Source organism: Neoarius graeffei, chromosome 12, assembly GCF_027579695.1.
Source record: "Neoarius graeffei isolate fNeoGra1 chromosome 12, fNeoGra1.pri, whole genome shotgun sequence".
Classification (NCBI taxonomy): domain Eukaryota; kingdom Metazoa; phylum Chordata; class Actinopteri; order Siluriformes; family Ariidae; genus Neoarius; species Neoarius graeffei.
In genome coordinates, this window is record NC_083580.1 from 39,324,021 (window position 1) to 39,339,034 (window position 15,014).

The 15,014-nt window shown below is 41.9% G+C and overlaps 1 protein-coding gene across 1 annotated transcript; it reads right to left on the bottom strand.

The window, feature by feature from the left end:
* Window positions 1-7,650: 7,650 nt before the first annotated feature.
* LOC132894743 (zinc finger BED domain-containing protein 5-like) lies at window positions 7,651-9,039 on the bottom strand. The gene has a single exon (XM_060934858.1). The coding sequence runs from the start codon at window positions 9,037-9,039 to the stop codon at window positions 7,651-7,653; it is 1,389 nt and encodes a 462-aa protein (XP_060790841.1).
* Between the last annotated feature and the right edge of the window lie 5,975 nt (window positions 9,040-15,014).

The window sequence follows — 15,014 nt, forward strand, 5'->3', positions numbered from 1 at the left end:
ACAAATTTATTGGTTCACCATTTCAAGATCATGCAAGATATCACAAATCCTTTCACAAGTCAATTGACTAAAACAATGTGCATTTCAGTTTTGTTCATCTTGCGGCACCCCATACACCTACCAATTTTGACACTGATAGGTGAAATTGTCTACCGGGCAGAAGTCTCAGTGACATGTGGGGGTGCTAAAGAGTCCAATGGACACACCCAGGATCAAGCCTCTATCCCTGAGTAATGGTGGCTAGGACTGATGTGAGTACCAAATTTCATCAGTCAAAATTTTTAGGCAATGGAATCATTACTGTCCAGGTCCAAATGGTGTGCGCTATACCAGAGGCTCAATTTGGGCTTGTGGATATCATCAGACCCATCATATCCTATAACCTGTGAATTTTTAGCCATATCAGGCAATGCATGGTAAATTTTTACATGCTTCCTATTTGTGTGGCATAATATAAATTTATTGGTTCGCCATTTCAACATCTTGCAAGATATCGCAAATCCCTTCACAACTTAAAATCAGCAACATCTTGACATGACATATACCAAATATGGAATGAATCCAACAAACCACCTAGGAAGAGTACATCAAAATGTAACATTACTGTCCATGTCCACTATGTAGTGCTATATCAGATGGTGTCTTTGGGCATGTGGATATCTTCAGAACCATGATATCCTATAAACTGTGAAGTTTGAGCCATATCAGACAATGCATGGCGAATTTATGACTCACTTCCTGTTTGCGTGGCGTAATGTATAAATTTATTGGTTCGCCATTTCAACATCTTGTGACATATTGCAAATCCCTTTGCAATTTAACATCAGCAACATCTTGACATGATGTTTACCAAATATGGCTTGGATTCAACAAACCATATAGGAGGAGTTCTTTAAAATGTAACACGTCAAAACACACAAAAATAAAAAAATCTCACTTCCTGTTGAGTATGGCTGAAGCAATGTATAGGCAATTTTGTTCATTGAGGGGCCCTCCACACACCTACCAAAATTGATAGTGATAGGTGAAACTATATACCGGGCAGGAGTCTCCATGACACATGGGGGCGCTATGGAATCCCCCAGACACACCTGGGGTCAAGTCCCTATGGCTGAGTTTGGGTGCATATGGCTGACATGTGTACCAAATTTAATGAGTTTTTGAATTTGGACAAGGTGTCAAATCTGTATTTTTGAACTAGGTGGCACTATGGATTTAATGAAGCCCACCTAAACTAATTTACCATATCAGCTCAAATCGTATCATAGGCCAAATGTATGTGCAAAATTTCACAAGTTTTTAGCCATCATAAGCACCTCAAAACAGTGCAGGAAAATTTGAAAATCCCACATTCCATCCAACATGGCTGACTTCCTGTTGGGCAGAGTCAAATACAACTAAGTAAACTTTGTCCTGTATCACAAGACTATCTCTCACACCAAATTTCGTACCAATTCAAGTAACTTCATCTCAACCATAGCTTGTTCTCAGGGGTGTTATAGAGCTCCGGGACCACGCCCAGTCCCTTGCTTAGTGTAAATTTGTGATTTTCCACACATTTGATCAGTCTGCCAAAATTCGTGAGTTTGCGAGCATCGCAAGCGCCTCAAAAATGAGTTTTTCCAGGGAGAAATAAAAGAAGATGAAAAAGAAGAAGAACATGCTGAAAACAATAAGGCTTTGCATCTACGTTGGTGCTCAGGCCATAAAGTAATAAGAAGAAGAAAAAGAAGAAGAAGAAAAATCATGCCAAAAACAATAGGGCTTTGCACCTTGGTGCCCTAACCACTATTCTCCTCAGTTGCTGTGAAACCCCTAAATTTGGCCAAGTACAACCAGAAGTTATATAATTAGTTGAATGAGGTCTACCTATGTGCATTTACATTCATACCATTTGGCAGACACCCTTATCCACAGCAATTTGAGTTGTACTTGAGGATTAGGGTCTAGTTGGTGATGCTGGGATTTGAACTCATAACCTTCTGATTAAAAGTCAAACATCTACTCCTGACTGCCACTCTTTTCACTGTGTGAAATTAAAGTACCCCATATCTTAAAATAACCTGTTCCTGGAAGAGTGTGTTAGAGAATATATACTGTATATACACAAACAACATCATGAAAACCAGAGCTATCAAAACAAGTCTGGGACCAAATTCAGGGTTTGTTCATTTAAAAAAAAATCCCAAACTTTTAACAGCATATGGAGCAGCATTTAACCCATTAATAAAAAAATAACTAATAAATAAATAATAATAATATATATTTTTTAAATCTAGCACAACTGCAGCTGCCTACAGGAGGCTGTCCAACAAAATTAGTGACTGGGTAAGGAGGTAGTCTGTTCAGTCAGCAAAGCAACCAAGAAGGACAAGGGTAGTTCCTAAGGAGCTGGAAAGATCCACAATTCAGATGGGAGATGCTGTTCATAGGACAACTATAATGCAGACACAAAGCTGGGCTATATGAAGGAGTGGTGAGAAGAAAGGCATTATTGAAAAAAAAAGCCATTTGAAAGCCTCTTTGGAGCTTTTCAAAAAGCATACTGAAAACTGCAAAGATGGCAAAAAAAAAAGGGAGGGGGGGGTTCCTCTGGTCTGACAAGACCAAGATGGATTTTTTTTTTGGTGTTACATTTGGTGGAAGCCCAACACTGCTCACTGAGAAGCCACTCCCACAGTGAAGCACGAGGGTGGTAGCATCATGTTGAGTTATCCTTGGCCTGTTGGCTGCTTCTCTGACTCAGCCATTCTTTACCTAGTTTTTGTTTGGTGGACAGCGTCTTCAAAGGAAAGTCATGGTTGTGCCATTTTCTTTCCATTATTAAATAATGGATTTAATGGTTCTCCACAGGGAACCAATGATTGTTCATTGGTTTTCATGGTAGCTTAACAACTCCCGGTTCCCATCCCCCCCACTCCATCAAGACAAAACACCCCAAACCACCCACACACACACACAATCATGCACCTTCATTCTTCCAACTGTGATGACTTGGATGGATATTTTGCAGTGAGAGTAACACATGTAATTAAGTTATAGTGCTTAAGGTGTCCATTAGCTAATGGATCAGTGCAAGTGAGTGTGTGTCAATTTCACCCCCTTGTACTTAACCCTTGTGTGTGTATACCCCCTCACCACCACCATCACCTTTAATTGTCTCTCAGACTCCTACTATTCTATCATCATTCTAAAGCATATAGGAATTAATAGATACAAAACGTGAAAAGAAAATAGGAAATGGCAAGGCAGAACATTTTCTTTCTTAATGGATCCATGCTGATACAGTCACAAATGCAGGGATGTGAGTGACAAATTAAAAAAAAAGAGGAAAATTTTTAGGCTCAACAGACGACCCCGAAGTTGTCGTGGGGAGGGTATGGGAGGGTGCGCCCTCCCATTGGTGGGGGTCTGGGGGGTCTCCCCCACGAAAATTTTTGTAAAAAGGACTTAAAATGGTGACATTTTAAGCACATAAAATGTAAAATTTCTAACATAATACACCTGCAGAAAGTCAAGTTTCAAGCTGGTGTTAGGTTTGGATGTATGCTCCACCAAAAAAATTTGGAATATTTTCAGACAATTTCATTAAAGTTCCTGCATTTGTGCAGTTAAATCCATCATATTTAAGTCTTTACAATTTTCTAACAGTAACTGTGAAGGACCTAAGAACAGCAGTAGCTTCTGGTGTAGCTCTTTAGGTTTTGGTAGCTTGGAACTAGAAATGTGTGTCCTAAATTTCAACATATTTAGTGGTCCGCTACTTAATTAGGTTTTACAACTGTACTAGGTTTGTGAATTCTTACTTCATATCTGTAGGCTGATTAACAATCTTGCTAGCTAAATAGGAAGAATGAAGTTGCTTCACAGAACAAATCAACATGGTCTCTGTGGCAGCTGGGGCATGGCCGAGCATCAGTCTGTGAATGGAGGGTGGAGTTGGGGAAGGTGAGTGGTCGTATCGCTACACCTGTTGTCAATTAACGTGTGTTTGTGTGTCTCTTACAGTGATGGCGCCCTATAAAAGGAGTGAGAGGAATAGAGGAAGGGAGATCGGGGACCAGAACATGATAATAGTCTGTGTGTATGAGTGTGTCCCCAAGGGACAGAGTTGTGCTGAAAAGCAGAAATAAAAAAACTCAGAAGCAAATAACAGCCTGCCGTACTTCTGTGCTCCACCCACATCCGGAATGTTTCTACAGTCTCAAAAGCTATGTGAACTCAAGATGTAACACACACACACACACACACACCTCAAAGCAAAACAGTTAAAGTTATACTATATGGCCAAAGGTTTGTGGACACCTGACTTTTCTTAGTAACACTCACTTCTAAATGTAATTGTATTTAAGTAGACCTCACACTGCTAGTGGATCTGTGCACTAAACCTTCTAAACATTCCATTTCACTCTTCAGGGAAAGCCTTCCACTAGATTTTGAAGTGTGGCTGTGGAGATTTGTGCACATTCAACCACAAGAGCTTTAGTGAGGTCAGTTATTGATGTTGGGTGAGGAGGTTTGGGTCACAGTCTGCTCACAGTTCATTCCAATGGTGTTCAGTGGGATTGAAGTTAGGGCTCTATGCAGGTCATTTAAGATCGTTCACACAATCCTTGGCAATCCATGTTTTCATTGAGCTCACTTTGGACACAGAGGCATTGTCATGCAGGAACATGTTCGGGCTAGACTGCTTAGTTCCAGTGAAGGGAAATTGTGATGCTACATTATACAAAGACATTCTATAGAGTTGTGTGCTTCCATGTTTGTGGCAATAGTTTGCGGAAGAACCAAATGTAGGTGTGATGATCAGGTGTCTACAAACTCTTGGCCATATGTGAAAATATACAAAAGAATAAAGTTTGCACTCTTGACTTGCAATCAAGCCCTGAGAACTTTAAATAAAGGCCAATAGCACATGTGGTATATAAATGAACTTAAGCCACTAAGCTTTTTTCTTAGTAACACTCACCTCTAAATGTAATTATATTGACTTCACACTGCTAGTAACTATCAGTGGATCTGTACAAATTAATTGTACATTTTCATTTAATTGTAATTTCATTTTTCCATTGTGATAGTGCTCTTAGCTATAAAAAAATAAGTAAGCCAGTAAACAAAGAAGTAAGAATTTTAAAACTCTTTCCTTACTAAATTTTGTTTGGTCTATTTGATGTTTGGTAGGTCTTGTCAGTTTTAATTCTTTTTTTCATGGTTTATTTCTTTTTTGTTGTTAATTAAATTTCTTGCCTTAAGTGCTATTGCCTTGTATTAGCACTTTGGCATAGCTATTGTTATTTTTAAATATGCAACACAAATAGGCCTGACTTGACTTGATTAAGCAGGAGACATACACAATGCATGCACAAATATCCATCCATCCATTATTATATGTGCAGGGTTACAGGCAAGCTGGAGCCTATCCCAGCTGACTATGGGCAAGAGGCGGGGTACACCCTGGACAAGTTGCCAGATCATCGCAGGGCTGACACACAGAGACAAACAACCATTCACACTCACATTCACACCTACGGTCAATTTAGAGCCACCAATTAGCCTAACCTGCATGTCTTTGGACAGTGGGGGAAACTGGAGCACCCAGAGGAAACCCACACAGACACAGGGAGAACATGCAAACTCCACACAGGAAGGCCCCTGTCGGCCACTGGGCCTGAACCCAGAACCTTCTTGCTGTGAGGCGACAGTGCTAACCACTACACCACCATGCCGCCCATGCACAAATATCTCATGTTGCAAACTGTGCATAGCTAAAAAGATGAAGGAGGAAGAGGGATAGACCACTTGTACGCATGATAACTGGCAATAGGAATCAATAAACAAGAGAGATGGAGACAAGAAGGAAGAACAAGTCGGAGTTACTGGTGGGGAAAGACTGTCAGCACACATTCAATTCTTCACAGCCTCACACACACAGCAACAGGTGCATGACATCATCATACTGCAGCCTGCCTGGAAAGCTTTTGTGGAAGGAAGTATAAGCTAACCAGTATTGTGGCCCTTCAAACAATGACATCAACAGCAATTAAAGGCATATGCTAACTATTGATCAATTCTGGTCAGAGTTCCAATCCATTTAAATTAAACTGCATTTTTCCAATGATTTTTCACTTCAGTTGCTGCAAATAGCCACACCAGTAATTCAAGACATGCTTAATCTAATGTAACATCACTAGAGGTTTAACTGGAGCCTACTGTACTGGAATATTGCTTATAGGATATTTTTTAAGGTCATAAGAATGGCAATTCACTTCAGCACTGTGACAGATATTCTGTACAAGGGATAAAAAAAATGGAGGCAAATTATTAAATTAGCTTTAAAAATATCACATTCATAGTTATGGTTCCAATTTGTAAAAATGTTGCACATCAATAGCATTTTTAAAGCTATATTGGTTGAAAGCATTTACAATTCTTAATTTACAGTATTGTGGTGTAATTAAATTATAATCAATAAAATGTTAAGAAACCAGTGATGATTTTGTTACCAGAGTTTGTTTTTCATTTTTTGAAATTCAGATATTTGTTTCCCCTGATTTTTCATATTTACATCTTGATAACAGTCAAATATAGAGCAAAGATCATGACATTGCTCTTAAGAAATATTTAAACCAGAAAATGTTATTGGTTACTGATTACTGAAATTTGCATTTATCTTGTATACTGGGGCATTTTTATCTTTGCTTCTCTTGTCAGCATTTTCTTTCCAATCCCATAACCAAAATGATGATGTCATGAGAGTCAGTGGCCCCAACATACTAAATAATGGAGATAATTACAATACCATGATGTCACATTGAACCCCTTAAATATTTGATGAGCCACTTCTGGTGGGTCACATAGACTTAGTGTGGACTTTCAAGCCGTTGTAAAACTTGCATTAATGGTCTGGAGACCTCTATAGCACAGGGCAATGCATTTACTGTCTCTTTTTCCCTTGATACTCTCCCAAGTGTGTAATGCTCTAGTGCAGGGGTTTTCAAATTCATTGAATGCGAGCCTCCCCTTGGAGTAGGTCAAGACAACCGAGCCCCCCTAACCCCCCCCCCCCCAAACCCAAACCTAAATATTCCCCACACAGGTGTGTTTCAATAATAACTGATAGGCCAATACATGTTTTTTCTTCTTTTGTTTAATGTATCAAATTGTTTTTCTTGTAACAAAGTAGGCCTACATCCATTTAAAAAAAACATTCCTAAAATTCATTCATAAAATATGATAATAAAATAATGTGATATAATAAAATATATTAATACATGAATTAAACAGACGCCAATGTAAAATTGAACTCACGTCAACAACAGGAAAAAAACATGAAAACCTGAATTTAACAGACGTCAACTTAATAATGTCATCGGAAAGAACATATTCCGAGATTTAGGCTACTTGTGCACATTGAAAACCTCTTATTATTTTAACAACTAGGCATAGCTTATGTGTTGTTGATAGCCTATTTCTGTTTCTCGCCTATGTGTGTAAGAACATTGTCAATGCGAGCAATGAGGGCGCGCCTTCGATGCGCACAGATGTTCGATGCGGGGTTGTGCAGAAGACAGAAAAAGTTGCAAGTCATCCTGCACTTGTAGCCTTGAGCGGTATTTGTTTTTGATCAGGGTGAGCACGGAAAACCCACATTCACATAGGTAAGTGGAGGTGAAGGGGATCAGGACTCATGGCTTTGGCGGACACATGGGGAAACTCACTCTCGACACTCAACCAGAAACGCGTAATCGGCATTTCCACCAGTCTCTGCTTTAAGTCCAAGTTTGAGCTCAGCTCGACAAGAGCCTCCTCCTCTTGAAGGCTCAGTGCATCGCGGGCTGTGGCTGGGAAAGAAAAAGGATTTCTGATCCACTGGTTTCCCAGTGGCTCCTCTCCAAAGTACTCGGCAAACTGATCACGCAGCCCATTCAGATGTGCGGTGATGACCAGTTGGACAGAGCTAGGCGGCAGAGCTGTCTTCTCCAGCACATCCTCCAAGGTTGGGAACATTTCCATTGAGCCCCTTCCAACACAAGCACACCACGCATCCAGCTTCCTCCTGAATCCAGTCACTTGATCGTGTGCAGTGAAGACATGACCCTCTTTGCCCTGGAGAGAGGTATTGAGGGAGTTGATCTTATCGAAAATGTCGGCCAGATAGGCCAACATAGCGAGCCAGTTCATATCTGCCAGGTGTTTAGCGAGACGAGAGTTTATCTCAGTGAGAAAGAGGAGGACTTCATCTTGCAACTCACAAAGCCTGGTGAGGACTTTGCCCCGAGAGAGCCACCTCACCTCGGAATGCAGGAGCAGCTGCTTGAAGCGAGCGCCCATTTTGTCGCACAAGATGGAAAACAGGCGCGCGTTTAAGGCACGCGATTTAATTGTGTTTACAACTTTCACTGCCTCATCCAGAACCACACACAATTCTTTAGGCATCGTTTTTGCTGCTAATGCCTGGCGATGGATGATGCAGTGATTCCAGACAGCGGCAGGGGCAACGGTCTGCACTTGTTTCACAAGACCGCTGTGACGGCCGGTCATGGCTCTTGCCCCATCTGTGCATATGCCATAACATCGGCTCCACTCAAGTCCCTCGTTCTGGTAAAACTCATTCAAGGCCTTGAAAATTTCATCTGCTGTTGTGCGGGCAGGGAGGGGAACGCAAAACAAAAAATCCTCGTGCACCCTTTGCTCATTGATAAACCGGACATAAACCATCAATTGAGCGCAGTGTGCGACGTCAGTGGACTCGTCCAGTTGAATGGCGTGGATGGGGCTTTGACGAACACAGTTTATGACTTGCTCTTTGACATCGTAAGCCATGTCGGATATTCGTCGCTGAATGGTGTTGTCAGACATGGATATGGTGTCGAGTTTAGCGGCAGCTGCTTCTCCCAGCATCACTGAACACATTTCTCTTGCTGCAGGGAGCAAAAATGTCTCTCCATCACTATGAGGCTTGCCTGCCTTCGCTATTCGGAGAGCTGTACGATAAGATGCTTCCGTTGCCTTGATGTTCATGGTGCCAAACGAGCGCATAACTGCTTTTTGCGACTGCAATTCATCAAGTTTCCTCTCAAAAAACTCGAGTGGCTTGTTGACTAAATTTGTGTGTTTTGTTTCCATATGACGCCGCAGTTTGCATGGGCGCATACTGTCATTTGCTAGCATCTCTTTGCACACCACACATTGTGGCAGAGGTGTGCTCTCAGAACCTGCCCATGTAAAACCTAATTTTAAATAATCAGGATCATATTTCCTACGTTTTTTAGCTCCGGACTCCTCCGCCTCTGCTGATTTCTGTTGTGGTGGAAGAAGAAAACGATGCATTTTTCATACACACACGAAGAACTAGCCCACTGGAGATGCTTACAGAATGTGATCGTTATACTGTAAGTCCTCCAATAGTAGTCACGGCGACTATTAACAAAAATCGTTTGGACCAGGCTACAAATAGGGGCAGGCTATAATATGAAGGAGTATAAGTTTAAATACAATAACAAATACAATAGGTTTTTATTTGCTGAAAATTGTTTTAGACCAGGCTACTAAAAGAGGCAGGCTACTATTAGGGGCCAGGCTATAAATTTGAGGGATTGCGGTATTTCTGCTAGTGTTTCTCCGCGCCTCCCCAGTGACTCTTTGGCGCCCCCCAGGGGAGGCGCGCCTCACCTTTTGAAAACCACTGCTCTAGTGGGTAGATGCTACCTCTCTATGTTGCTCTTTATTCTTCTTATCTGTCTGTCTGTGCTTCCAGTGAGGCTACAAATAATGAAAATGTTACAATATTGAGGTGAATGCAGATGCAAGTGCAGGTTTTATTTTAAAATAAACAGAGTGAAGATAGATAGATAGATAGATAGATAGATAGATAGATAGATAGATAGATAGATAGATAGACTATCTATCTATCTATCTATCTATCTATCTATCTGATTGATTGATTGATTGATTGATTGATTGATTGATTGATTGATTGATTGATTGATACTAGTGCTCATTAAATATAACATGAGTCTGGTACAGTCATGTGTCATGATCATGTGGAGTGCAGTGGCTGATAGGAGACACAGTGCAACTTTATCTATCCTACCTTTACCTTCATTCCCTTTTCTCATTGAAGTAGATGCTTTGGATTTGGCAGTGGGTGCAGTTCTCTCCTAGCGTTCTGCAGATGGCAAGCTCCACCCTTGCACCTTCTTCTCCTCTTGCATGTCTCCTGCCGAGAGAAACTGTGTGATAGAGAGCTCCTGGCAATCAAACTGGCCTTGGAGGAGTGGCGGCATTGGCTTGAAGGGGCCCAGCATCCCATCCTGGTGTGGACAGACCACAAGAATTTGGAGTATGTGCAGAAAGCCAAACATCTCAACCCTTGGCAGGCAAGGTGGGCTTTTTTTTAATTGGTTTGATTTTGAGTTATTTTATCACCCTGACTCAAAAAATCAGAAACCAGGTGCTCTGTTCAGCCTTTTTCAGAACACGCACTGCGAGAACTTGCCGGTGACCATCCTCCCTAACTCCAAGATTGTGGCTCCTGTACATTGGGGAATCGAGATGGCAGTGCAACAAGCTCAGTGGAGAGAGCCAGATCCTGGTAATGGACCATCAGGACACATTTTGTCCCCATGTGTGTGCGCTCCCAGGTCCTACAATGGGGACATTCCTTGCGACTGACCAACCATCCCGGCACAAGCAGGACATTAGAGTTTGTCAAGAGGCAGCTCTGGTGGCCTGGGATGAATGGAGATGTCAAGTCCTACATTGCTGCTTGCCCTGTTTGTGCCCAAAACAAGACCCTCCACACCCTTCCCCATGGGTCTCCTTCACCTCCTACCTATACCCAAATGGCCCTGGTCTGACATCTCCATGAACTTCATTACAGGTCTCCCCCATGCCGAGGTCACACAGTCATTTTGGTTATTGTGAACTGTTCTTCCAAGGCCTGCTGTTTTGTCCCATTACCCAAACTCCCCTCCACTCATGAGACTGTTGAGATTGTGTGTCACCAAGTGTTCAGAATTTTTGGCCTTCCCCCGAATATAGTCTCTGATTATAGGCCCCAATTCACTTCACAGTTCTGGAAGGCTTTCTGTAAGCTGACTGGAGCCACTGTCAGCCTCTCCTCTGGTTTCCATCTAGAGTCTAATAGACAGATGAAAAGGTTTAACCAAGACCAAGAGACCACCCTCTGATGCCTGGCCTCCACTAACCCTTCATCTTGGAACAGGTATGTCATCTGGGTGGAATATGCCCATAACAACCTGTGTTGCTCTTCTACAGGCCTCTCACCTTTCAAGTGCCAGTTCAGGTTTCAGCTTCCACTGTTCCCAGACCAAGAGCCAGACATCAGGGTCCCTTCAGCCCAGAGCTGTGTCCACTGGTGCAGACACATCTGGTGCAAGGTCCAGTCAGCTCTTCAGAGGTCTTCATGATGATACCAGCTCCAGTCCAACTGCTGTCACAGACCTGCTCCATCACTACATCCTGGGCAAAGAGTCTGGCTGTCAATGCAAGACCTTCCCCTGCGGGTGGAGTCCTGCAACCTGGCTCCATGATTCATGGGACCCTTCAAGGTCTTGAAGAGGAGTAATCCAGTCTCCTATTGTCTTCAACTTCCCTGGGCCATGCATATTAATCCCACCTTCCACATCTCCCATCTATGACCACCAGCCCACTGGTTCCTGCAACTAGACCCCCACCACCCTCTAGAGTCATTGATGGTGAGCCAGTTTACACAGTTCACTCTCTCCTGGATTCCTATTATGTTCAGGGAGGCTTGCAATATCTGGTGGACTGGGAGAGTTATGACCCAGATGAGCGGTCCTGGGTCCCAGCCTGGGACATTCTGGGCCCAGATCTCATCTCAGACACACTCTGGACACAGACTTCCACCAGAGACATCCTGATCACCCTGGAAAGAACATCAAGAGACGTTCATAGGGATGGGGATCCTGTCATGACTTTGTGACTGCTATTCCTTTTTTGGCCATGTGGGGTCCTTAGTGTCTTTTCTTTGGTCTCATTATTGATGTATTGTTTGTGCCTAAGTCTTGTTTGTGCCTATTTAAGCCCCCTGTTTTCTTGAGTTCTTTGCTCAGTCTTGAGTTGTTATGCTGTGCAAACCCAGTGACTAAGCCTGTTCCTAGGTTTATGCTCTGAGTTGTACCCTGTTTGTTTTCCTATCATTAACTCTTGCCTGCCTATCATGGACTTTGTTTTTGCCTGCCACTGTGGATTGTATGCTGATTTTGACTGACACTGGATATTGACCTTTTGCCTGGACTGTACTTCTGGATTATTGCTTGCTGTTTGGATATTCATGCCCTGCTTATCTAGTAAAAACCCTTGATCTGAATAACCTCGTCTCTGCACATGCATTTTGTGGCACAGGGGTTGCACTCCTGTTTGTTATACCAGAGACCCAGGTTCAATCCCAGGTAAGCCTCGCACAGTGTATGATACTGCTACATGTAGTTAACACAGTGCTTCAAAATTGGATAACAATTAATTGTGTATTGGTTGGTAAGTATTTGAGAATTAAAGAACCATATTGTAAAGTGTTACCAAGAATTCCATAGACTCTTGATGTGCCCTTTAATTTGTTCTGATTATTTTCAGCAGAGCCCTGAGAGATTGGCAACCTGCCCAGGATGTACCCCAGTTATCACCTGAAGTCAGCTGGGATTGGCTCCAGCTTCCCCCATGATCCTGAGATAAGTCCTATCTGAATGGTATCATAATGAATGGATGGATATCTTCAGCAGGACTTCCTTTTGTTTGAGGCAAACATCTCATGTTTAAAATAATTGAAATAAACAAATCATTGTCATATTTAGCACAGTTTAAAATTATGCTATCTTTCAAACTACACAAAGTAGTTATAACTCAATCTGCTGTGCGAAGGAGCTAAAATAGAAGCTGTCTAAAACTGAACTTCTTAAAAATTACATTTTTGCCTCCTCCTCATACTTGTAGATCTCCATCATATGATTATGTGACTCTAAATATAACTTCTACTCTCTTCCATAAATCTGAAATTTTCTTACCTCTCCTATGCACTCAAATAGGTCTTGCCCAATATTTACCCCCTGTCAGTATGGCACTGGCAACACACCTCTCTTTTTTGGGCATGCACCACATTTGCATAATACCACATTCATTCCTGATCGGCGCACATTTTGTGTGCAAGCCAAAGGCAATAGAGCTACACTTCAACTTTAAAATTTGTTATGAATGTTGAGTAAATCAGTGGTTGTGCAAGTTTTATTTTTGACAGTGTGAAAGGAGTCTCAGATTTTTTTTGTCATAGAAATTCCTAAACTGTGAAATTAGATGTTTGCTAGTTAAAATAAAATACTTTGTGGCAATATCAGGGACTCCTCATCTTGAGAGATGCCACAGTGTTTCCCTCATTTCTGCCAGATCCATGACAGCACTTCTATTCATGATGGCTAGTACTATTCCACATTTTGTGCACCTTTTACTTGTGTTTGAACTCAAGGAGCTATTCATATATACAATATGGCCAAAAGTTTATGGACACCTGACCATCACACCCATATGTGCTTTATGCATATCCCATTCCAGATATAGTCTCCCTTTTACCATTATAATAAGCCTTTCCAGACTTTCCACTAGGTTTTGGAGCATGGCTGTGGGGATTTTCTCATTCAGCCACAAGAGCATTAGTGAGGTCAGGGACTGATGTTGGGCAAGAAGGCCTGGTTTGCAGACTGCATTACAAATTCCTCTCAAAGGTGTTCAGTAGTTCAGTTTTATCGCACCGCTCCTGTGAAGGACGGCCCCATGAGGACAGTTGAGGGTTATACCTGGAGGATGCTCTGGACTCTTACAGTAATGCTTTTATGGCTGAGGACTACAGTTGTCTTGCTAACTTTAGGACTGCAGTTATCATGAACAGTTTTGCACTCAAATTTCCATCAATGAAGAGTTATAACATCAACGAAACTGTCCTCATGTTAAAACTGTTAATATTATAGTCAGGCTGTCTGTTGTTGCCCAAATGAGGATGGGTTCCCTTTTGAGTCTGGTTCCTCTCGAGGTTTCTTCCTCATGTCGTCTGAGGGAGTTTTTCCTTGCCACCGTCGCCACAGGCTTGCTCATTGGGGATAGATTAGGGATAAAATTAGCTCATGTTTTAAGTCGTTCAAATTCTGTAAAGCTGCTTTGCGACAATGTTTATTGTTAAAAGCGCGATACAAATAAACTTGACTTGACAGTAGGGTTGAGGTCAGGGCTCTGTGCAGGACATTTGAGTTCTTCCACTCCAACCTTGGCAAACCATGTCTTCATGGATTTCATTTTGGGCACAGAGGCATTGTCATGCTGGAACATATCTGGACTGGGTTAGGCCATTTAGTTCCAGTGAAAGGAAATTGCAATGCTACATGATACAAAGACATTGTATACAGTTGTGAGCTTCCAACTTTTGGGGAAAGTCCACACATGGATGGTCAGGTGTCCACAAAGATTTGGCCATACTGTATAGTGTATGATGTTATGAGCACATGTGAGCTTTATTGTTGGTTTTAATTCCTCCTAGTCCCTTATTACTGTGTTTCACAGTTATGATTTATCCTCTTCCTGTTTTTGTTCTCCTCCATATGCTGTGAGTTCAGATAAATATTCAGCAGTTCCCTTAAAAATCAGCAGCACTTGCATCCTCCTGCTTATGCCCCCCAATCACTACATTCAGATATTCACTAACACTGCTTTATGTGAAACATGGCTATTATTGGCTCATGGTTATTGTATTGCATGAAGGAAGAGCATTTTTTGTAGTCCAGCAGTTATTGTAATAGTACTGGTAATATGTTGAAATGTTTTAAAAAGAAAAGGCAGAGGTCATGAAATAAAGTTCTAAAGCTTTGGCATCATCTTTGACAGGGTGTGCTACCTGAGCTCTGCTTTGTTGAGCTCTATATGTTTTAAACTTCTAATACTGGAAACTTGTACAACCCCGATTCCAAAAAAGTTGGGACAAAGTACAAATT

Bases quoted from the DNA above. Each gene is read 5' to 3' on its own strand.
- LOC132894743 (XM_060934858.1), bottom strand. From the start codon at position 9,039: ATGCGCTCGTTTGGCACCATGAACATCAAGGCAACGGAAGCATCTTAT.